This window comes from Lucilia cuprina, chromosome 3 (genome assembly GCF_022045245.1).
Source record: "Lucilia cuprina isolate Lc7/37 chromosome 3, ASM2204524v1, whole genome shotgun sequence".
In the NCBI taxonomy this organism is placed as follows: Eukaryota; Metazoa; Arthropoda; class Insecta; order Diptera; family Calliphoridae; genus Lucilia; species Lucilia cuprina.
The window spans coordinates 12,459,226-12,483,315 of NC_060951.1; the positions used below are offsets into that span (position 1 = coordinate 12,459,226).

Genomic DNA, 24,090 nt, shown 5'->3' on the forward strand with positions numbered 1-24,090 from the left:
TGAAAACAAAAGAACACCAACTGATGATCGTTGCAAATGGAACGAACGTATGTTTCATTAAATTCTCCACAAATTAAGTTTCATCTTAAGTACGACAAACAGAAAAATAAACAAAAATAATAATTAATAAATAAATAAATGAATTAGTAAAGTAAATAAATAATAAATAGGTTGAGTTAGTGCTCTCTCTATATTTTATATTTGATGTTATTGTTGTTGTTGTTGTTAAAAACTCTCCCATAATTATTTATTTGCCTCTAGGATGACAACAAGGATATGCATATGTGGTGTACTAATAACAGATGATACGTATCGATTGTTCAGTTAATTGTGGGGAACTTAATGTGGATGTTAAGTAGTCGTGTTGGTGGGTGGTTAAGTTGGTTGGTTGGTTGATTTTGTAGTGCCTTTAAATCCGTAATTCTTGATTTTTTTTTGTATTTAAGACTTTAATTGATTTGCGTATTTTTGCAGTGCGGGGGTTAGTATTTAAAGGACATTTAGTTTATGCATCTCGAAAACAAATGTAACGTAAAAATAAATTAATTTTTGGGCGGGTTAGTATTAAACAAAGAAATATATAGACTTTTTTTGCAATTTAACTTAAACATTATAGTTTATAGAGTTTGGTTGAAGGCCAATCGAACGGTTTATCGGTCGCTCTCACTCTTTGTTAAGTAGTCAAGTGATTGATGATTTATATTTGAGTTGAGTGGTTGATTTAACATTTGTATGTTGTGGCACATGAGTGGATTTGTTTACAAATCGGTTTCACCGTACAAAGCTGTACTGAATGACATGTAATCGAGGGCACCGGGAACACCGTTGGGTCCCTTGTATGGTGGCATACGTTGGATACAGTATTCAGCTTGATCTGGTGGCAATTCACGGCGCAATTCATCGGGCAAGATGTATGGCTGCAATAGACAAGTGACAGAGATTTAATTTATGTTGTTGAAAGAGCAGCTTGTATAACACTTACCTTATCAGCTGCCAAAATTCTGAATGAATCAATAACTTGTTCGGCAGTATCGGTGTCGGTGCTTTCGCGAGTCATAAAGTCAAGGAAGGCATCGAAGTGTACGTAGCCAGTCGAGTTGGGGTCAACAACAGCCAAGATGCGTTGGAAGTCCATTTCACCTTGACGATCCTTGCCAATTGAGTAGCCCAATGAGACAAGGCAGGACTTGAATTCTTCGGGTGTCAAACGACCGGTGCGGTTCTTATCGAAGTGATTGAAGCTGGAACGGAATTCGTTCAATTGTTCTTGACTGATGCCCTTAGAATCACGGGTGAGAATTTGGTTTTCAACCTCGTTGATGTTGCGGTTAATGGAGGTGAGCAATTGTTCCCAGCCGACACGGAGAGTTTCCATGGTGTAGTTGGTGTAGCGGTTTTCAAAGATCATCGACTCTTGGACGGCTTGATGGATCTTTTCCAATTCTTCGATATTGGGTTTGTAAGCATATACAGCTTGTTCGTACTCCTTGAGGCGGTGCAACTGATCTTCCAATGAACCTTGGAGACCCATACCGATGGCGGTGACAGCATCCATTTGGCGCTCAATCCAGGGACCAACAACATTGGCCTTTTCGGCAAATTGTCTGCGCAACATTTCGTTGTTCTGTTGTTTGCGCAATTCGTTGGCCAAAGTTTGGTCACGTTGTGGCACCAATTGGCGGACATCGCTCCATTTGCGTGTCATTTCGTTGGCGGTAAGAGTGGTGTAGGGGTTCTCCAAACCACCGGGGATTTGGTGTTGCTTAACAATCGATTCAACTTCACGTACCAAGTTGACAATCAAATTGAATTCCTTATCAGCTTCGCCCAAAGTGGCCTTGAACTGATCGTGAGCTTGGATGAGACCTTGAATTTCTTCCATGGTATGAACAATGAACATATCGACAAGATCTTCGCGTGTACCGTCCAACCAGTTGTTAAAGGGAGCGGCGCGCTTAGCGAATTCAAGATGCAAAATGTCGATTTTCTCCAAAATACGTTCAGCTTCATCCAAAGCGGTACGACGACGTTGAGTCAAAGCACCCAAACGATCCCATTGATCGCAAATGCGTTGGCAACGAGCATTCACAGAAATGCAGTCATGATACTCAAGAGTGCTAATGGAAGATATAACAAAATGTATTATTAAACAATTGTTTTAAATATTATTATTACTGATGATCATGTGTTCTGATCCTATTTAGTAGAAAGATAATGATATTTGTAATTTAGTATTGAGATGTTAATTTTCTTTCTGTGTAAAGAGAACGCTATGAAAATGCGTTTTGGATTAAATAAATAAACATTTTGAGTTTAAAGAAATTCAACTACATATCGAGGAGTGTGATATCAAATTGAAGTTTTTTATGATAACTGAGCAAAAAATCGTACCTCGTTTTAAGCAATATCAAAAATTTCTTTTAAAGGCATTACTTTTTCAGTATTTTGCTTTCAACATTGAAAACAAATGAAAATATTTAAGAAGAATATAATAATATTGAAAAATGTGAATACAAAAGAGCCAGCGTTAACTTTGGAAATTTTAATGAGTTTGACTGTTACTACGAACATACTTATCCAAACATTTTCAAGTTGAGTTAAACTTTCGAACGAATTCATACAAAGTTTGGATTAAAGTTTGACTAATTACAAATCATGTCCTATTTTTAATATCAAATCACGAAACGGCTATTCTGGATAAATGAATTATGATGTTTTATGTGAAAGAATTTTTCAATAATTTTGCAAATATTAAGATGAAAAATGTGAATGTTAAATTTAAAATTTATTAACATTACAATCGAACCTCACACTTATGAACCATTAGGAAATACATATGTATTTGTTAGCATGTAAGATTATTGAAAAAAAAGATTGTTAGCCATTCTAAATACTTAAAAAAACATTACAAAGCCTTTGGTTACAAAAACTTACTTGAGCTCTTGGGCAATGGCAGCAATTTGCTCAACGCGATCTTGGTGAGCGGCCAAATCGGATTCGAAAGCTTCGTGCTTCTTTTTCAAAGCCTTCAAATCGTTCAATTTGCATTGACGGAAATCTTGCGATTGCAACATCTCCTCCTTGCCACGAGTCCAGTCTTCGTGGGCATCGGCCTTGTGCTTGAATTTTTGGGCCAAATGTTCCAAGCGTTCCAAACGCATGGTTTCAGCCAAAAGCCATTCTTCGAAGGCCTTTTCGGCGAGTTCCAAGCCCTTCCAGGCATTGGAGATATCACCAACGGTTTTACCTTCAGTGGGCAAATAGGCGGGACGATTGGAGAGGCGCAATTTTGTTTGCAAAGTGTTGAAATTAGTTTCGAGCTTAGCTTTTTGTTCAACACGTGGTGGCTTGTGCTTGCGACGGTAGGTGCGGTATTCTTCCAATTTCTTTTGCACACCAGCCAAAGAGTTATCAGCTTGGCGAGAGTTCAACCAAGGCATAGTGCGGCGAATCCATTCCAATAGCTAAAATATTATGCAACAATAATATAAACTGATACTTTTTAAATGATTTTATGTCAAAAACAAACTTACATCGCTGGCAAGACGTTCATACTCTTCCATAAGACGTTCATTCTCCTGGTTGACTTTCAAAACTTTGCAAATGCGATTAGCAGCAGTTTCCGCCTAAATTTTTGTTTTAAGAAAAAATTATTTATTAGTTTAATGTTGTAAATTGTTTAATACTATATGTTTAAATACAGTATTCGGAAACACTTCTCTATTGAAATGCACAAAAAAAGGAACAAAACGAAAATATAAAACATTAAAAACATAACGAACATCATTGTAATTTGCATTAGTAGCGTTTGTTAATTAGGGCATTTTAATTATTTTAGGAACAATTTTCACTTTTAAGCGAAATGTCTGAATTGTTTTTGTACATATTTCATAAAATTTCCTAATGTTCTAATGTGTGAGCGGAAACCTTGTTTTTCACAACTTCAAATGTCGACTCTATAAGGCCTCCAACGCACAAACTAAACGTGTTCAGACTTAAAAGATAATAATTCTTAAAAAACATCGATTAATTATAAATTATAAAGTCTAAGATCAAAGTATACATTCTTTAAGGATTGGACTAACTTCAGAAAGCAAAATGAAATTTTTTGCATCCATTGTTTGTTACACTTTAGGTTAAGCATTTATTGATAGATAGAGGGACAAACAATATATTCTGAATGAGAAGACATTGAGCCGGTCCACACTAGGATACTTTTGTTGAGAAACTTTTTCTTAATTCTCTTTTGAAGTTTCCTTAATGTCCACACATAGAAACTTTTGTTTCAGAAACTACGTATTACTTGCATTGATTTTTGTTATACGAATAAGAAGAATAAAGCAAGTTTCCGAGTACAAGAAAATCCGTAACGCGAGAGAAATGAATGCTATTCTTTTTATTTCACGCAAAATCAAAAGTTTCCCAAAAAGAGTTGCCTAATGTGGACCGACACATTGCGTACAAGGGAAGTATGGTAAACATATTCGTCCTTATCGGCAATAGCATGTAAAATTTCTGTTCCCATAGACATATTTATTTTTCTCAAAGGAAAAATTGCTATAATAAAATTTCCTTAAACCTTTCATTCACAATAGTTGATTTTGTTCGTAACAGCTGTTTATTGTTTACAAACTTGTATCAATAACATTGAAAACAATAATGTAGTTGTTCACGAGTTGGCGAACAAAATATCAGAATTGGAAACCTAGTTCATATGATTATTCGGTCAATTTCTCTCAGTTCAATTCCTTTAGAAAAATATATTCAGCAGTTTACAAAGTTTGTCGGCCTGGACAAAGAAAGAAATTAATAAAAGAAAACAACAATAATAAAATAAGCTTCCTAACAACTAAGGTGAATTTGTCCACCTAATATTGAAGCAAATCATTAATAAAGTTCTATTATATAATAATTATTTTTAAATCTATGTAAAAATTTTACTTTCTGATAACTTAAAACAAAAACTATGGAAACTACATTCTCTAGTTTTTTTCCTTTTCGATGGAGAGAGTGATAAAAAGGAACTAACCTTTTGGGCACCACTGAAGCAATGATAATATGAAGAAACATATGTCATGACTGCCCTTTCATCTGGCAAAGCGGTATTCTGCAGGTCTGTTAGAATGGCATTTTTAAAAGTAGAGAAAAAAAGCAACAAAACAAAACATGAAAAAACAAGTTAGTTATACAATTCAAAACAAAAACATTAAAAAACAATAAGCAGGCATAAATTTAAATTAGTTTATAATATAAAAAATAATATTAATAATATAATTAAATTAAAAGAAAATGCAGGGGCATGCACAGCAGATTAAATTAATCGTCATAAGTAGTATATTTACAATATTTATTTATATATATTTATTTTCAAATTTAAAGACTTGTGATAAAAAGACTTTATTTTTTAGGAGTAGTCTATTGTGTTTGCCTCCTTAGGAATTAATTTTAAAAGTTATTGACATTAAATAAAAGAAATTAACAACAATTAACACAAAATGTTAATAAATTTAAAAATGTTTTGATAAATTTTTTGACTGTTGTTAAGTGAATTAAAATGTAACTCTGTCATATGTCAAAAGTATGTATGGCATAATTAAAATCGTAAATCAAATTAAACTTATTTTAAAGAAAAAGAGTTTTTTTGTTAAAAATACTTTTACAATTAATGACAATTTTAATTATGCCATAAGGTACTGTATGTTAGGTTATGTACTGTTGAAGTTTAAATTTGTCTTTTGGAAATAATATTCAAATAAACATTTGCTGAGACATTAATTCATAAAAGTATCATTGAGTACTGTAAACTAACTAAAAGAATTATTTCAAAATTAATTGAAACAAAACAAAATGTTTATTTTTAATCACAATTAAAGTCAAAATTTTTATAATTTTATAAATTGCAATATACTATTTAAAAAGAAAAGCAAATTTTATTAAAAATTATATTTTTGTGGTTTTAATAAAGCGCTTTAATAAGAAATGAAAAAAAATATATATATTTAGAAATTCATGAATGGTTTCAAAATTTGTGTGGCTTCACAATAATTTCTTTCATTTCTTATACATTATTATTATTATTTTTTTTTTTTTTTGGAGCAACATCAATAAGTAAATAAAGAGATTAAAGCCACTGGCAGGCATCTCAATGTTAAAGATGTTCTTTTTGTTGTTGTTATTGAAAGAGTATTAAATACGAAGTTAAAGAAGATATTTTAATTAATATTAAAAAGAGGAAAGTAGTAGAGAAGATTTTCCAAAAAACAAACTGCAGTAACGAAAAATCAAATAAAAAGAAATAATAAAATAAAAATGTATCAAGTGTATTGATGTGAAGTTTAGTCACATTGTAATTATTCGGGACGTAGGTGTATTGTCTTGTGGGTTCGGGTACATGCGTCACATTTCCAACCTGTTGGGCTCCCTGGAAGGCGTGGTAATAGCAAGAGACATATGTCATGATAGCACGTTCATCCGGCTTGGGAGTGTTGATCAAATCTATATATTTTTTTTATTCATATACATAATTATTTGATTTTTATTTTGTATTTTAGTTTAATTGCCACCATCACCCCAATAAAATGTTATATAAATAATAGATTTTGATTTTTTTTGTTTTCGTTGATTCGTAGAATTTATAAAAAATGAAATAATAAATAGAAATAAAAACAAAAGAAAGAAATAATGTAAAAGTGTTGGGAAAAATAAATTAAATAAAGGTGCTACTAATACTAACTAATAATAATAATAATAATTACTCTTAATAAAATCATACTAATTATAAGTTGAAAATAAGAATAAAATATAAAGAGTGACTTACCATCAGGATCCAACATTCTAGGAATATCGAGATATTTCTCAGCAACATCAAAGGCAGTGTTGAGATTCTCCAATGGATTGTCTTTGGAGAGTTTGGAATAGTCAATCAAGTCGGGCCTGTGGCGATGGATCAAAGCACAGAAAGCTAAACCGTCCTATATACACATATGGGACAAAATAAATATGTTAAAGAGTGTTTTTTTTATTGTGTTCACACTCATTTTACAAACCTTGAATGAAAGATGGAAGTTCTGTACATTGACATTCTTGTAGGGGGCGGTTTTGCGTTGGCACCACAACAACAAGCCCTCCTTGGCGGTCATCTCTTCAACAGAGATATCTTGAATGGCAAAACGCAAGATGATGGTCCAGATCATACCAAGTGTCATCTTTAAATTGCCATCGACAATTTCTTCGGCACCAATCGATACCAAATGTACACCTTTGGAGGCAATAAAGTCCAAGGCTTTGTTGACATTGGCAATTTTATGGAAACGCATTTTACCACGATCGGGCTTGGGCAAAGTTTCACCAGAGATAACCTCGAGCAACAACATCAATTTCAAACCATTACGGAAATCATCTTCAATATTGTCAATGGAGGTGCCAGCTTTACGCAAATGACTGTTACACCAAGCTGTGAATGTCTGAAATATAAAAGAAAATAAAAATTATTAATAAAAAGTTTGTTTTGTTTTACTAAATTATAAAAGGAAAAACAATGAAATCTTCTCTCACTTCTTAAGAAAATCTTAGGATTGTGTTAATCTAAGTTTTCATACAGTTTAACTGCAAAGACTTTAAAATTTTCTACAATTTAAAAACTAGACCTTTCAACGAATATGTGAAGATTCTCTAAAAAAAACAACTTGAATCTAATGGAGAGCATTAGTGTAAAATCATGAGTTGTTCAAATTAATAAATTTATATTGTTTTGGTTTAGGAAAAAAAAAATGATAAATAAACTGATTTACATGATTCACACTCGTGTATTTTATTCCCACAGACATTGTGATTATTCCCAATAAAATTTATGCACACAAAGGAAAAAAACAATGAATGCAACAAGCTACAACAAAAACTAAGGTCATACTAATGCATTTTTATTAACAGTTAAATCTCAATGAAGTGGTACAAATGGAATAGCGTCTAGCATCGAAAAATCGAAATTGTAAAAACGTTTAAGGCAGTTTATATATAAAATTGTATTAATATTCTACGGTTAATAGATTTTTAACAAGACAATTAAAATGGCAATTATTAAAAATGTATCCCGCTTAACGAGGTTTAACTGTATATATATATATTTGTTAGCCGGGCGTTCAGTCGGTCGGCTGGTGGTGGGTTCGTTAGTTGATTTGGATGTATGGCTGGAAAAAGTTGTTAGCAAATGAAAAAAACAACAACAACAACAAAAATATCATACACACATAAAAATTGCAACAAAGACTAGAAAACAAAGATCTAAAGATCTTTGTACTGTGTGTGAACTGGTTTAGAAGTAGTTTTGTCCCCGTTCGGTGAATAAGCAAAATAACTGCATCTTAGAAAATTATAAACAAAACACAACAACAACAGCATTAACATCAACATCTAAAGCCAATGTTAGAAACTTGCCGTGATCATATTTTATTCCTTTTTGGAAAAAACAAACTAGATTTAATGTTACTAATTTTGTCTTTGTACACTGATAAAACTAAATTTTATAATTTTTAGGGCGAGTTTTTCTGATAAAGATAATCTTTATTCTTTGGTTTAACCTAGTTTAATGTATGTTTCGTGTTTTTCAGTTATCAGTAAAGTTACATATTATCTTAGTTTAACTGAGTGTAATTGGCCAATTAAACTCAAGTTATAAGTGAGAAAACACAATAAACAAAAACAATAAAACAATGATTTCGGAAGAACAAAAACTTAATATTTTAAGTAAATTGCAATTTTCTGATTTGTTTCGTTTCATTAATTATTGTTTTAAATGTTTATTTAACATTTTTCAAAATTTTCCATTTTACAAAAGTATTGTTTGCAAAAAACAGCTGTTCATTGTTTATGTTTTTGAGTGAAAACTTGGCAATATTAACAAAGTTAACTGAGTTTAAATCTAAAACTGAAAAACACTATTATCGGTTAAAGTCCGCCTAAATTTGTTCTGAGTTTAATCTAACAGCAAGTTAAGCCTAGTTTAACTGAGGAGTAAGAAACACGCCCTTAGAGTTTAATTTTGAAATAAGGGAATAAATGTTCTGTCTGTGGAAAGTTCAGCTCCCAGTGTTTAACTCAATAATATGTTGGCGTTGTATTCAACACTCAAAAAGCCTTCCAATCGACTTATACTTTTATATAGGAAATTGCAACCCAGAACAGTAAATTAATCAAAAGTATTATTTGGTCTCAATCAATAATTAAACATAACCTCAAAACGCGTTCTACACTTCCTCTCACTATACGCGTCTGTCAAAAATGTAGAATCAATGTATTTGTAAGTTGCAAGAATGATGTGTAAAATGCTTAAAGGTTGAAGTACACAACGCTTTTTAAACTTTTCGCGCTTTACATGCTACAAGGTTCACACCACGCGACATTTTTATCTTTCTTTTAATGTTTTTTTTTTAAATCTAAATTTTAAGTTTTTATTTATTTTTTAAATCTTTTCTTTAATTGTTGATAAAATTTATTTCATTTTTGTTTATTCTTATTCTACACAAAATAAAGTTCAACCCTGATCAGCTGCCGACGCGTCAAAAGTTAAAAGTTGCTGAACTTTTCGCGGCAAACGCGTTAAAAACTACAGTGTGTAACTTGTAAAATAAAAAATACACTGTTTCAACATTTTTGACAGAAGCCTATTAGACATGGTTCACACTGGGAAACTTTAGTTGAGAAACTTTTGATTTTGTGTGTGAGAGAAAGAGATGATTGATATTTCTTTCTCTTTCTCTCACATAGAAAAATCAAAAGTTTCCCAAAAAAAATTTCCTAGTGTGAACCAGGTCTAACGCGCTGCCGCGTGGGAAACTTTAGTTGAGAAACTTTTGATTTTGTGTGTGAGAGAAAGAGATGATTGATATTTCTTTCTCTTTCTCTCACATAGAAAAATCAAAAGTTTCCCAAAAAAATTCCCTAGTGTGAACTAGGTCTAACGCGCTGTCGCGTGCAACGCGTGTTGTGTACTTTGACCTGAAAACATATCTACTTTCTATTTTTGTCTGCAACACAATCGGCGCAGGAAAAACTTTTCGTCTGGTGTTTGATACCTTCAAAAACAACTAATTTTCATAAACTTTTTTTCTAGGAGTAAAAACTTATGATTGGTACAGCTGTCACTGAGTTGAAAGTCTTTGTTCGAGTTGTTTCGAAGCAAAGAACCTATTGCCATGGGCAAACTAGGCATAACCTTAAAGAGATCGTTTAAGTTACAACGGCCAATATTTTTAAACCAATTTTTTTGTAAAGTGTATATAAAATATACAGTTTTTATTATTGTCTGTGTATATTTGCTTTAGATTTAAAAGACGTCATTGTAATCGGTGTTTTTTTTTGTTGGTTTTTCATTATTATTGTAGATATTTTACTGGATGTATCGTGTCGGTGTCACATCTGCATATTAGGCGCATGAGCACACGCCACTTTTCTTTATTTCTTTCATTCACTATACAACAATTTATTTTCTTATTTTCAATATTATTTGTATTATTTTTCACATACAACTTTTTTTCTGTGACATACCCATATATAATATACAAGTAATTTTTACGTTTTGGGTGAATAACTAAAGAAATCCCATCCACTATGGGCAACTGATCAGATGAGTAGCAAATGTTTTATGAAATAAATATATTAGTTGAAAATTGTATATAAATAAGGAGATAATTAAAAAATAAAACTCAAATAATTTAGAGAAATACAAAATGATTAAAAATATTAAATTGAAATAAAATTTCATTTCAAGTCAGATCCATAAGAGTAATTTGTGGCTTGTGACTTTTGAAAATGTTGACAATTTTTATTTAAAATATTTATTCATTTTATGTTATGCCTTCATTGGCATTTATTCGAATGTTAACTAAGGAGTGAGATCGAAAAATTCTTAACATACATATATGTTTATAAAAAAGAAACCACTAAACTTACAGCTTTATTTTTTTTTTATTTGATTCAAATTATTATTACAATTTACAAAAAAAAAAATATTTTTATAGTTTTAATCACTAGTGATGAAATTTTGAACCCTTTTCGGAAACCCTTCCATTAACGTTTTTATAGTGCTTTCCGTCACTTTGCTCGAACATGTAGGCCATCTCCGTTTAAAATCTACCACACTTTTCGACACCTTTTTTGTACTCTTCAATTCTCTTTTAACAAAAGCCCAATATCTCTCCACTGGCCTTAGCTCCGGGCAGTTTGGAGGATTTGCCTCTCTTGGCACAAATACCACATTATTGTTCTTGTACCACTCAAGGGCTTGTTTACCATAGTGACAGGATGCCAAGTCAGGCCAAAAATAAGTGGACACATTATGAAGTCTTATGAATGGAAGCAGCCTTTTTTGTAAACATTCCTTGATGTAAATTTCGGTATTTATAGAGCCCGTTGTAACAAATGATTGGCTTCTTTTGCCGCAACTGCATATTGCTTGCCATACCAAGAACTTTCTGGGAAATTTTGTCTGCTTTTGGGTCCTAAACTTTTCTTCAACATTCCCTCGAGCATCAGCAACATAAAACTTTTGACCTGGAAGTTGCGAAAAATCTGCCAGAACATACGTTTCGTTATCCATTATGCAGCAAGAATATTTTTTTATAAAACTTGACTTCAATTTCCGTGCACTGTTTTTGGCCTCTAAATTTTTAGCAGCGTTCCTGTCAGGAACTTTTTGAGCCTTGTATGTTTTTAAACCTGCATTAGCTTTAACTTTTCGTACCAAATAGTCCGAGCACTGAGCTAACCGAGCTGCTTTCCTACCGGATGTGTTGGGAGCTCTTTTGAAAATACGTTCTATTTTTTTGGCTTTAGAAACATCATGTGGACCATTCCTTCTACTTGAACCAGGTTTTCTATCAACTGACAAGTTCTCCCGGTACTGTTTAATAACATTGGAAACAGTTTGACGGCAGACCTTTGTATGCTTGGCCAACTTTTTGTAAGACCAAGTTGGGTTTAGTTGAAAATATTTAATAATTTCAGTACGCACTTTTTTCTGGTCACTCATTTTAATCAGATTAACAAAAAAATTAATATAATTGACATTACACATAATAACTGACATGTTTTTCAAAGGTAACTTGATCAAAAAAAATATCAAATAATACTTTGGTTGAAAAATGTAATGAAAAACGCGTGTTAAGAATTTTTCGATCTCACTCCTTAATACTTTCTTTGTCATTTTAAGGATTTCGTCGACATGATATCTAAATATTTTGTGACCGATATTATTCCAGATATAGGAATAGGTAGGCAGGTCGTCCTCGCGATATCATCACTGGGGACACACTTGGGTCCAGTATTTGATTCCTTTGAATAGAATAGGAATACTTATTAAAAAATTCAAAGAAAATGTGACTTGGAAACTGAGTTTCTAAACTTAGGTCAATAGATCTTTATATAAGTTTTTATTCCTCCAAAATGGTTCATATAAAGAGCTTACAACAGGCCCGTTAGAGGACTAGGTGTATTTCTTAGGATAGTTCATTAGTTTTTTAGCAAAGGGTAAGTAAAAACTGAAGGATGTGTTGAAAGTCCTTAAGTGTTAATATTTTTGGTGTTATTATATGCAAATCGTCGATATTGAATTTTTAGAATTGTAATTTTCTTTTTTTCAATTTCTATTACTAATTATATCACACATTAGAAAAAATACTTAACACAATCTAAACAAAAGTGAGTTCCATAGATATCTTAAATTAAAGAATCACTTACTACTCTGGACTCTTGCCATAAACTGCAAAACATTTAGATAAACATTTTCTAGCATGCGTGTTAGACTTCCAAACAAATAAATAAAGAATAAAATAAACTGTAACACTTATTATAATGTAAAAAAACGAACAAACTGTAAATCTAATTTAAAAATGGTGATTCTTTTTCTTTTATTTGTATTTATGGCAACTAACACATAAATATCTATTATAATTTGGATACGGATATAGAATGTGAATATGCAGCTCGTTTTGAAAGTAAAACAAGAAATTTGATGTTTTCTATTTGAAGCTAGTCGAATGCAGCGTTCCAATATTTCCCCGCTGAAATCTTTTCATGTTACTTTCTTCCATTTAATTTATCGCCAAAACCTACGTCAAGTTGTTTCTCTCAACTAGACCTATGGAAACTTTGACTTGTTATGCGAATATTCTATAGGTTTTCAGATAAGAATTAAAAGTTATTGAGAACTTAAAGTGGAATTTGAAAGAGATTTTGTTGAATGATCGGAGATTATTTAACTAATTGTGATTTCCATAAAATGATCGTTCCTTAATAAGGACGAATATTGTCCTCTGTCAAATCAGTTTTCTAAACTAGACCTATGGAAAGCTTGGGCTTTTTTTTAGATAAGAATTAAACGTTATTGAGAACTTAAAGTGGAATTTGGAAAAGATTTTGTTGAATTCCATAAAATGATCGTTCAATTATAAGGACGAATCTTGTGGTTCCCGAGAGAATCTATCGATTCTTCGAACACATTACATTCATTCTTACGACAAACGGTTCTACGCATCGGAATGACTCAAATGATTAGACCTGGAGTCTGCGCTCAAGGAAAAAGCACGGACCACCTGAGTTCCTTGTTACTGCAGCCTATCATGTCCGGTAATATCATGGTAGATATGAATATCATTTTGCGGAATCCTGTGTCTCAAGGGTGGAAATGCAACCTTAATGTCTGTCTCGTAAAGTTTATGTTGGAGAATTGTGATAGAGATCAAGTTCATAGGGGAAAATTCCACATCGAATACCCGTGACAATTTTTTTAGACTTCAGTGCAAATTGAGAATGATTCTAGACATTTTTTTTACACTGTAAAATATATACCCTGATCCCTTTAGCCAATAGAAGTAAACATTTTGTTCCCTTTAAATTTTCATTTCCCTTGAAGGGAATATTTCTATCGTGAACATGTTTCTGAACAAATCATTCACAATAGTTGATTTTGTATGGAACAGCTATATTTACAAAATTCCATGAACAAATTTGACAACAGGGGGATTTTTTAACGCAAAAAAGGCTGTGAACGAATAAAGTGAAAACATATTTCACGTGAAATGATGATTGGCGATAGGGGTGAATATTTCTGAAAAATACAATTTATACGTTTTGAACAAAATTTTCAGCCTGTCCTCGCATAAACATACAGGGTTTTATTGTATATAAAATTCAAAATTACAATCCGAAATTATTTTACTACAGTATTAACTATTGTTCATGGTAACTTCTAAATTTGTTTTATGCATAAATGCATTTAAATTTAAAAATGACATTTACGTCATATGAAACTTGTATACAAAATATTTATATATTTATTTTATTGTAATTTATTCATTCTTTCCTACAGAAAAACTACTTCAATGAAAAGAAGTTTCTTTAACAAAAAAAACTTTTAAACACAATTCATGTGTATGATAATTAAAAGAAAATAAAAATCTTAAAATGAAACACGTTTAATATTATTAAACAAAAAAGATGCACTTTATAACGGATCACCATCATCATACTCAAACTCATCACAAACTTGAAATACTTATTTACAATTCTAGCGAGGCGGCTGGTGAGTGAATGAGTGAGAGGTGGTTGCCAGGCATACATACACACTTGATTTAACGTCATGATGATAGTGTTTGTTGGTGGAAAAACAATAAAATAAACAATAACAAAATAAGAAAAAAAGTCAAAAATAAACATCTCTTTAAATGAGTATTGAGTCCGGCAGCACATTGGTTTCCAAAGAATTAAAATGGATTATTGAAATTATTGTATATGGCTAGAAGATGCATTTTACAAAGCCATCTTTAAACAAATAATAAATAAATAAATGATATAAAAAAACAAGTTAATGCCGTTTCAACCGCTATTTTTACGGCAGCTCTATTACCGGCTTTTAAATGGTTTCTTGTTTTAATGCACAAACACACTATGGCATCACCTCAATAAAAAGTGACAGAACATTTTGAAAAAAATCTGTTAAATATCTGACATTAGATTAGGTAAATATTTGATTTGATTTGATTCAATCGTTTTGTTTGATTTTCTATTTAAAGTCCCACGCTTTAATAAGAAATCTTTGTAAAAATGAAGCAAATAAGAAAAAATGTTTGACACATAAAACCGTATTGTTTTAAATATTTACATACATTTGTTCAACATTTCTTAACAAAATTAAAATAAAACAAGTAAGGAGTTATAGCCAGGCGATGCCGACCATATAATACCCTACACCTGTATACGAATACTATATACTAAAGCAATTTACTGTTTTATAAAACTGTGGATATTTAAGTAAAATTTTGATGGGGACTTTTTAGAGGGGATAGGGACAAATGAGGCCCTATAATTATAAAGTTCATCAGGGTCATCAAGACTAGTATAGAACTTAGTTTTGCAGCTTTTTGTCGAGATACGAGTATATTAAACATAATTATGAACTTAAAAGCCCTATTTGGCGGGTTCAGTTCTATGGGGCCTAGGTGAAATAATGGACCGATTTTCAATAGGCTTCGTCTACAGTACCATAAAATATTATGTGACAAATTTCATTGAGATCTCTCCAAAATTGCGAAATGTAGTTTGATTACAAGGTTTACAAACTCTATTCGGGGGTTCAGTTGTATGGGGGCTAGGTGAAATAATGGACCGATGTTAATCATTTTCAATAGGCTTCGTCCGCAGTACCATAAAAGTTCATGTGACAAATTTCATTGAATTATCTCCAAAATTGCGACCTGTAGTTTGATTACAATGTTTACATGCCCTATTCGGGGATACAGTTGTATGGGAGCTAGGTGAAATAATGTACCGATCTTAACCATTTTTAATAGGGTTCGTCCCTGGGACAATAGAAGATCATGTAGCAAAATTTCATTCAATTATCTTTAAAATTGCTGTAGTTTGATTACAAGGTTTACATGGACGGACGGTCATAGCTAAATCGAAAATGGTTATTTCAGTGTTTCCATTTGTCAAATTCTAAAATTTACTAAAACTATAAAACTTAACATAATGTATTAAAAGAAAATTCTGAAACAGAGGAATATTTCAGTAAATCTAACTATATTTAATTCTAAAATATCGCCAAATAGAAAAATGTTTTAATATTACAGAACGTGAATTATTTGATTGGGTGCCAAAAGTTCGTGAGTTCGAAAACAGAAAACAATACCGAAGAAATAATAAGTAATTTCTTATTTCATCATAGACGGGTTCTTAATACTAGCTTAAGTGGTTGAATATATGACTTATAATTATAAAGTTGAAATAATTGTTCAAAGGGGATGCAGGACCAACATTATTCTAACGCTATAATGGATCCTGGTTACAGAAAGTGTCAGCCGATATATTAGTTACGTCTAGCACGATGAAAGGTGATGAGGAACTTAACATCTTTACTAGAACATACATATGTATTTCTCATACAAATGTTAAGTTGCTCGTTCTAACTACTTCATATACTTGGTCTCTATATGATGCGCTTAGTTCAAGCTAACTTATAAGCTTCTGGAGCGAGCGAACTCTTGCACCAGAAGACTACTGAAGAAGTGTTCATAATAAAGAGGAATAGAAGACAATAACTCATCTAATCTGTCTAACAATTCGGTACACAGTTTCTATTAGGTATTCAGGAGCTAGCAATGAAACATACCTACTAGAGTCTACTGTAACTTTTAAAGTTTAACAATTGAACCAAATGGGCAGCTCATTTAGAGGTTCCCATAATATCCCCACAATAGATGTAAAATTCGATCCCTCTATCGAAATAGTCAAATCTACAACCTCTGATGAAGACGGTTTATGATATTAAAATTTTAAAGTAATCATAAACATACTACATTATGAATTTACACATGCTTAGATAATTAAACTTAACACTTGACAATAAACCGTTGAATTTTTTTTATTCTTTAATTTATTATTTTTTTTTTTTTCATATTTTTCTGCTTAGTTTTAGAAGTTGTTTCGTTTTGGCCATAAAAAAACAATCAAACATACTTTTAATCATCATGTGTTCTATTAAATGTAGAAAGCAAAATAATAAGAAAATCAAGTTTATAAATATGTAATGATGACGTTGATGGAAATGATGACAACTCCATATAAAGAGCTGAGTGCGTGTAGTAGCACCAATGACAATTTTTCCGGTTTCTTAAGAAGCAAATTAAACAAGATGTGAATTAATGGAGAAATTAAAAAAAAGCGATAATTCCTGGTTTTAGTTAAGTCAAGAATAAGAAACAAAGAACTCATTTTACCTAAGTGGGTTACTAAGGGGTTAATACAGTATTATATAAGCGAAAGACAGACGACATTTGTAAGTATTGTTAAAATACAACATTCTAAAGAAATATTTCAGCAAACAGTGATCAAAAGAGAGTGAGAGAGAGGAAAAGCCGGTTTCATTTGAATGTACCGTTTGGCAGCAATAAGTAGAGGTAATAGAAAGAACAGATATGGAGCAGCAGGTTACAAACTGGTAACCACCATATGTACACCACTAACACATCCGCAGACATAACAAGATAATATTATTTCTTCTTCTTGTTTCGTTTTTAAATACGAGTAACTCTTGTTATTATTTTGATTTTTTTATTACTTGTTGACTGACGACTGACTGACTGCCTTTGCCCCTTTGCTGTTATTGTTTTAATTTTATTTATTTATTGTTTTCATAAACATAATTGTTTTTATTCAAATTTTTGTTATTTATCATGAGGGCATACAACTTTAACTTTTTGTTGCAAAAATTTAAATACTTTTTGTGTGCAAGAAAATTCTTTATTGTAAGTGTGGCAATTTTTTTGAAAGAGAATATGGGTAAAACAGCTGTTTTATGACTGTTGTAGTGAATAAACTTTTACGACTTGTGTCTTTTGCTTCAAAAGCTTTTTTAAAGACGTTGATCACACTGGCCGGAACATTGGCTTAGGACTTAGAAAATACGACTTTTTTGCATTTTAAAATTTAATATTTGGACTTAATATTTTGCCATTAAGAAAGTTTTAGTTGAAAACGGTAAAAATAGATTTTAATACAGCAACATACAGTCAGAGGGAAAAGTAAAGGACCAGTTAGTCAACATTGAATAACACAGCCTACAGTTTAGATATATGTAAACATACATATGTATATAAATGACCTAAATCTTTAAGTTATTTTTAATTTTCAAGTCATAAATAAACTTTTTTTTATAAACAAAAGAGTTGAAATGAAATTTTGTTATTTTTTTAAAGAAATTTTATCAATGAACGCCTTTTTTTCTTAGAGTACTTAAATTGTTATTATATACAAATAATTATGTAGGTACATACATATATTTACTAATATATAATTGGTTATATACATATATACATAAACATCAATACATATGTATGTATACATACAAAATATATTATACAACAAAAATAAAATTTAAATTTAAATACAAATTTGCTTGAGGATGGATGACTAATTCCTCACGAAAAATTTACAATTGAACCAAAAAATATATTTTAAAAATACTTTCTGTTAGTTGTTGTAAAATAACAACAACATTTTTTTTAAACAAATAAAAACACAAATATTTTTGCGCTTAAAATCTGTTCATGAATAAATACAAAATAAAAATAAATTTTTAAATAACAGCTGTGCCGAATTTTATATACTCTCCTTATCTATAAATCGTTAGCTGATCAATTGTAATATCAATAGACTAGAATATATATCATAGGTTAGTTGAGTCCATAGAGTAATGCAAAGACTAGTCGAGATATTAGTCAATAGATTGCTTCATGGTCTAGTCCATAATGACAGGTCTTTGAATAAATGGTGTATAGATTAGACTATAAACTAGTGTGAATAGAATAGTCTATGGTCTGAAAACAATTGTGAACATTACAAATTGAATGATAAATTCAAATTGTTTTCTAAAGTCTTTAAAAATAAAAATAACAATGAATCCTACTCGATACACCTGCCATACAGGTAATTCGTAAAATATTTCATCAATGTAAACAAATAATTGCATTTGTTTTGTTTATCGTTATTGTGGACTCATTACATTTTTTAAAGATTACAAATTTTATAATAAAAAAATGTATATAATCTTTTTCAATAAAAAACATACAAAAATACTATATAAATATTTATTTTAAATAGCCAAATCAAATTATATAATACAACTAAAAATAATAATGGTATTTTTGTGGCTGTTGGTATTTTTATTTTTGTAAAAAAAAAACAACAAACAAATGTTATGAAATATTTAAAATCAGAACTACACAACAGCAGCAGCAGCAAATAAAAAAATAACTGTCAAAATAAAATGAGTGACGGCACCTGACATTCGTATTTCTATATAAAAATAAAATGAAAAATAATAATATATATAATACTGCCTGAGACATTGAACATATTTTCCCCCCTCCCCACTCACTTCACCACATACATATTCACCCATTTGTTAATGGATCCAAAAACAATTCTTTGCTAATACAACGACTTGAGAGCTTTTTTTGGTCTGTAGATTTTTTATGCGCATGCGCAAAATAATTAAAGATTGAGCAAAACATTTACCACTCCCTCCTTTAGATGCTTTATTTATCAACTTTCTCGCAGATAACTTAAGCAATAATAACAAAACAGTAAACAGTGTAAGTCGTAGAAAGGGGACAAGTGGAGAACACTTTGTTAAAGCTTTTTGTTTAACAAATTGATAGATCTTACAGCTTTTGGAAGCTCTGACCGGCGCACTTTAAACTTGCACGATCCATTTTTGGCTGAATGTAATTCGATGCTGTTTTTCTTATTAAACAACCCCTCTGTCAAAAAGACAACAACAAAATAAAGTTAAAACAGAGAGACAAAATTTCATATTGAAAGTTTAAAGAGAAGAGAGAAGTAGGATAAGTACAAAAAAATATATATATTTTTGTTGTGTATTTAGGTTTGACACACCAAACTAAACTATGACTGATGTTGCAGTCTGACAGCCAGCCAGCCAGCCAGCCAGCCAGTCAGTCAGTCAGTTAGTTCACCAACTAGCCAACTTGTTAAACTGACATCAAACCAAATAATATGTATTTCCACAAACATATACATAAAAAAACATTTGTACACAAAATAAATCTTGTAGATACATTTTTCTTAAATTTTAAATATTTATGTACATTGTAAAAAGTAATTAGAATTTAATGCGTATTTCATTTGTCAACAAAACTGTCAAATTGTCATCAACTAGTTCTTCATTTCTTTTTTCACAACAAATCTATTTCATATTTCACATATTGATCACAATTATTGTCAACTTGACATTTGAAGGTTTTTTTCAATATTTCTATTATTGTAAATGTTTTTTTTTTGAAAATAATTTTTGATATATGTATCCAAAATTAAGTTTTATTTAATATACATTCAAAATGCACCTGTGGATATGAAAATATAATTTAAAAAAATTCATTGCCTTGAAACCAAAATTAATATAATTTTATAAATTTTGAAAATCATCATATCAAAAAAGAAAGTCAAACTTCTTAATCGTTAATCATTTACATTATTAAAAACATTATTTTTAGTTATTGTATATATTAATAAATTTTGTCAAAACTTTTAAGTTTTAAGTTTTAATATGATCTACATTTCAAAAACCCCAATTTGGTTACATAAACTATTATAAATTATAAACAAAACCAAATTTAAACTAAAATAATAGTAGAATTTAATAAAACAAGTAATTGGCCCTAAGGACATAATAATAATGTAACGTTTAATCATATAAATGTATTAATATATGCGACTATTTGGTATAGTAGTAGTCGACTTTCGTAACGTCAAAGTCGACTTTCTTGAGATAAAATACTTTATTAATCGAATTGTTGTAGAAAAGTGAGAAAATGTCGACTTTAAATAAACTAAATAAAGTCAATGTTTTAAAAGTCCAAATTTCAATAAAAATGTGAAATATTGTACAATTGAAAAGTTGTGTAGCGTTTTAATATCTTTAGAGCATTGCGACAAAATTTAAGATATTAATTTCTAAATCAACAATCGACCCACATAGTCAAGAAGGTCCGAAAAAGAGAAGTAAATAATACGCATAAACAAATATCAAGAATAATTTCAAAACCTGAAAACAATCTGAAGATTTTTAACTGGCAACAAAACCATTCCCCCCGGGGCATGTTTCCTTGATAAAAGACTCTCATCTGGGTGAACTGCAATCCCCGGGCTACAAGTACCTCTAATCTGCTGGGACTATAAACTAGTGATATTACTTCACTGTTCGCAGTTTCAGTTAAGCTAAGCTTTCCTTAGAATGATTTGACATGGGTGTGTAACCAGAGAACCACATACATTGGTACTATGGTGATGGTCAGAGATTAGATAGCTCAATTACTTGATCAAAGTAAACTGGAAATTCCATATATGTAACTTACTATCTGTTATCTGTCACAGAAACTTACCCAGTGGCAGGGCAGATGTTCTTGTAAAACACTGCTACATTCAATTGTCAAAACAGCCATTTCAAGCAGGGCTGGCAAATACATTGTTCCATAGACTATAATCTAAAAACTAAAAAAAATAGACCACTCTAAAGAATGGACTAGTCTGTAGTCTAGGCCATAGACTAGTCTATAAACTAGACAATAGACTAGTATATAGACAATAAAGACATTGGAGTCTAATATATAGATTAGTTCACATACGACCCAAAGTCTAATTTATAGGCTAGTCTATAAATTGGACAACATAATAGTATATAGACTAAACTAAAGACTTGACGAGTAAATATACTAGACCAAAGATTTATTCATAGACCAGTCCATTGACTAGTTAATAATGTAATAACTTTAAAATTGTACAAAATGGATCATTGGTGTACCCATGGATATTTGAAAAACGAATTGTACCAAAAAAAGGTTGCCAACTCTGGTGTCAAGCTTCATTTTAAAAAAGAAACAAAGTCACGTTTTCCCCTTTTAGTCGAACAAACCAGTCCAACAAATATTCTAAAACTGGATTATTTTATTACAATTAAAATTATAGAAATGTTTTTATTAGAAAAAAACTGAATAAAAATAAACATAATAAAAAAATTAACAAAGTTGTTTTCATTAATAGTTTCAAACCAATTAATTTTCCCTTTATAGATTATTTCAGGGACAAAGTCTGCGTACAAACATGAATATGTAAGTATATTATGTATATATCTCAGTTCATAATATGTATATATATTTTTTTAATTTGTGTATTTTTTAGATATTACGTTAGTTTTCTCAGTTTTATTGAAAATTAAAATAAAATTGTTGAGAACATAAATTATTAATTTTTTGAAAATATTTACTTCTGTGTTGTTGTTGCCAGTGGCATTTAGCAATGAATTAAAAATGTTTTTAAATATTAAGTTTTTTTTCTACATACATAATAAATTTATAATAAAATGTCACATTTAATGAATACTTAGTTTTGTGTGTTTGTGTGAGTATAGTTATTTATGTTTAAATTTATTAATAAAAAATTTTCCATTTGAATTGTTTTTCTTTTCGTTTTTCTTATACTGCAGAAAAAATGTTTCAAGATCACATTAGAAATGTGCCATTAAATAATGTATGAATCTTTTTTCTTCTTATTTTTTTTAAACATAAAAAAAACTTATACACATTGGCAAATACATACATACATACATCCATACATATATACATATGTAGATAGTTAGAAATTCTGACATTTACACCTACACGTTTAAAAATACCCACGTCCCACATAATTTCTTTGGTTTAAAGGAGAAGAAAATAAAATAATAAAAAAAAGAAAAATTTTCATAATTTACGAAATTAATTTGAAAAGCTACAAATTTTATTATTATATGTGAAAATGATTTTAAATTTAGAACAAACAAAAAAACTATTAAATAATATAAAAACTATACATTTCAAATAAAATATCTATGATTTGCAACATTTAGTTTTTAGTTGCGAATTTTTAAACTTGACCATAAATCATTTGACAGAAATAAAAAAAAAAAAAAAACCTCTTCTTGACAAATTGTTTAACCTTCGTACTACCAAAATAATTCCTTCATACATTTTTGATTGATTGCAATTTTATTTTTCTTAATTAACAAATTAAGTAAAATGTTAATGTCCCACCTGGGAAAGTTTTCGCAGTTTACCTATTTATGTATATAATAAGTTGTGGTAATACGAAGGTTAATATATATTAAGCTAACGTATGTATTTAAAATGCTTTTAGACTATAATCAAATGAAATTCTATTCCTTTTTTAGTGAAGGCAATAAAAATCATTTGATTTACATTTTTGCGTTTACCCTATTGACAACAGGGCAATAACAAAGTAGATTTGAAACAGCTGTTTTATTTTTATTATTTTCATTACATATTGCATTTAGTCTATAACATATGTTCTCTTCTATACAATATTTTGTCAGATGATATTATATGTGTTATAGTGTAAAAGTAGCTTTACATATTCATGGGATTTAAAGTCTATAATTTGTTTATTTCATTAAGACTTAACAAAATGTCGACTTTTTTTTTAGAACAGAAAGTCGCTTATTTAATAGGAAAAAAGTTAACTTCGAAATTTGCGTGAAAAATAATGCAAATGTCAAAAAGGGGACTTTTCATAATTCAAAAAGTTGACTTTGCTAGATGATACTATAAGAATTTGTTGAGCTGATTTATAATGAAAAATTTTGTAATTTTAAAAAAAATTGAATTATTGAGTGATTTTACTTTTTTCAATTATAAATAAATGTATAGGTATACATACCAGGGTTGGCAAAATTAATACAATAGCATTTTTCTTTGGAACAATACAATCCTTAAAAGTACAATGATACAATAATAACTCATTTTGTATAGTTAAAATTTTTTTGTAATATTTTAGTTCTAAAACTTGGTTGTCAGATCTTACACTGTTGACAGATAAATGTTCAAAAATATCTTACAACCATGTGAACATACAATTCTTGTTATGTTTGATAATTTTTATTGTCCGATGTGCATCTGACAGTAGAACCAATGTCTTATAATGTATTCTATTAGCAACACAGTTCACTAAAATAACATATGCACC

The 24,090-nt window shown here is 30.1% G+C and overlaps 1 protein-coding gene across 6 annotated transcripts in view; it reads right to left on the reverse strand.

Annotated features, from left to right (window-relative positions):
• Positions 1 to 428: 428 nt before the first annotated feature.
• The window catches only part of LOC111676579 (alpha-actinin, sarcomeric), a 55,958-nt gene continuing 32,296 nt past the window's right edge, over positions 429 to 24,090 (reverse strand). For 4 of the 6 annotated variants that reach the window (XM_023437527.2, XM_023437526.2, XM_046946927.1 and 1 more), the window contains 7 exons: positions 7,047 to 7,463; positions 6,818 to 6,971; positions 6,344 to 6,495; positions 3,534 to 3,626; positions 2,935 to 3,464; positions 983 to 2,117; positions 429 to 917 (listed from right to left, as the gene is read on the reverse strand). In XM_023437527.2, coding sequence (XP_023293295.1) covers positions 759 to 917; positions 983 to 2,117; positions 2,935 to 3,464; positions 3,534 to 3,626; positions 6,344 to 6,495; positions 6,818 to 6,971; positions 7,047 to 7,463 — 2,640 coding nt within the window. In that variant the 3' untranslated portion in view covers positions 429 to 758. Of the gene's footprint in view, positions 918 to 982; positions 2,118 to 2,934; positions 3,465 to 3,533; positions 3,627 to 5,029; positions 5,116 to 6,343; positions 6,496 to 6,817; positions 6,972 to 7,046; positions 7,464 to 24,090 lie in introns of all 6 variants that reach the window. The other 2 variants (XM_023437530.2, XM_023437529.2) reach the window with 2 other exon arrangements.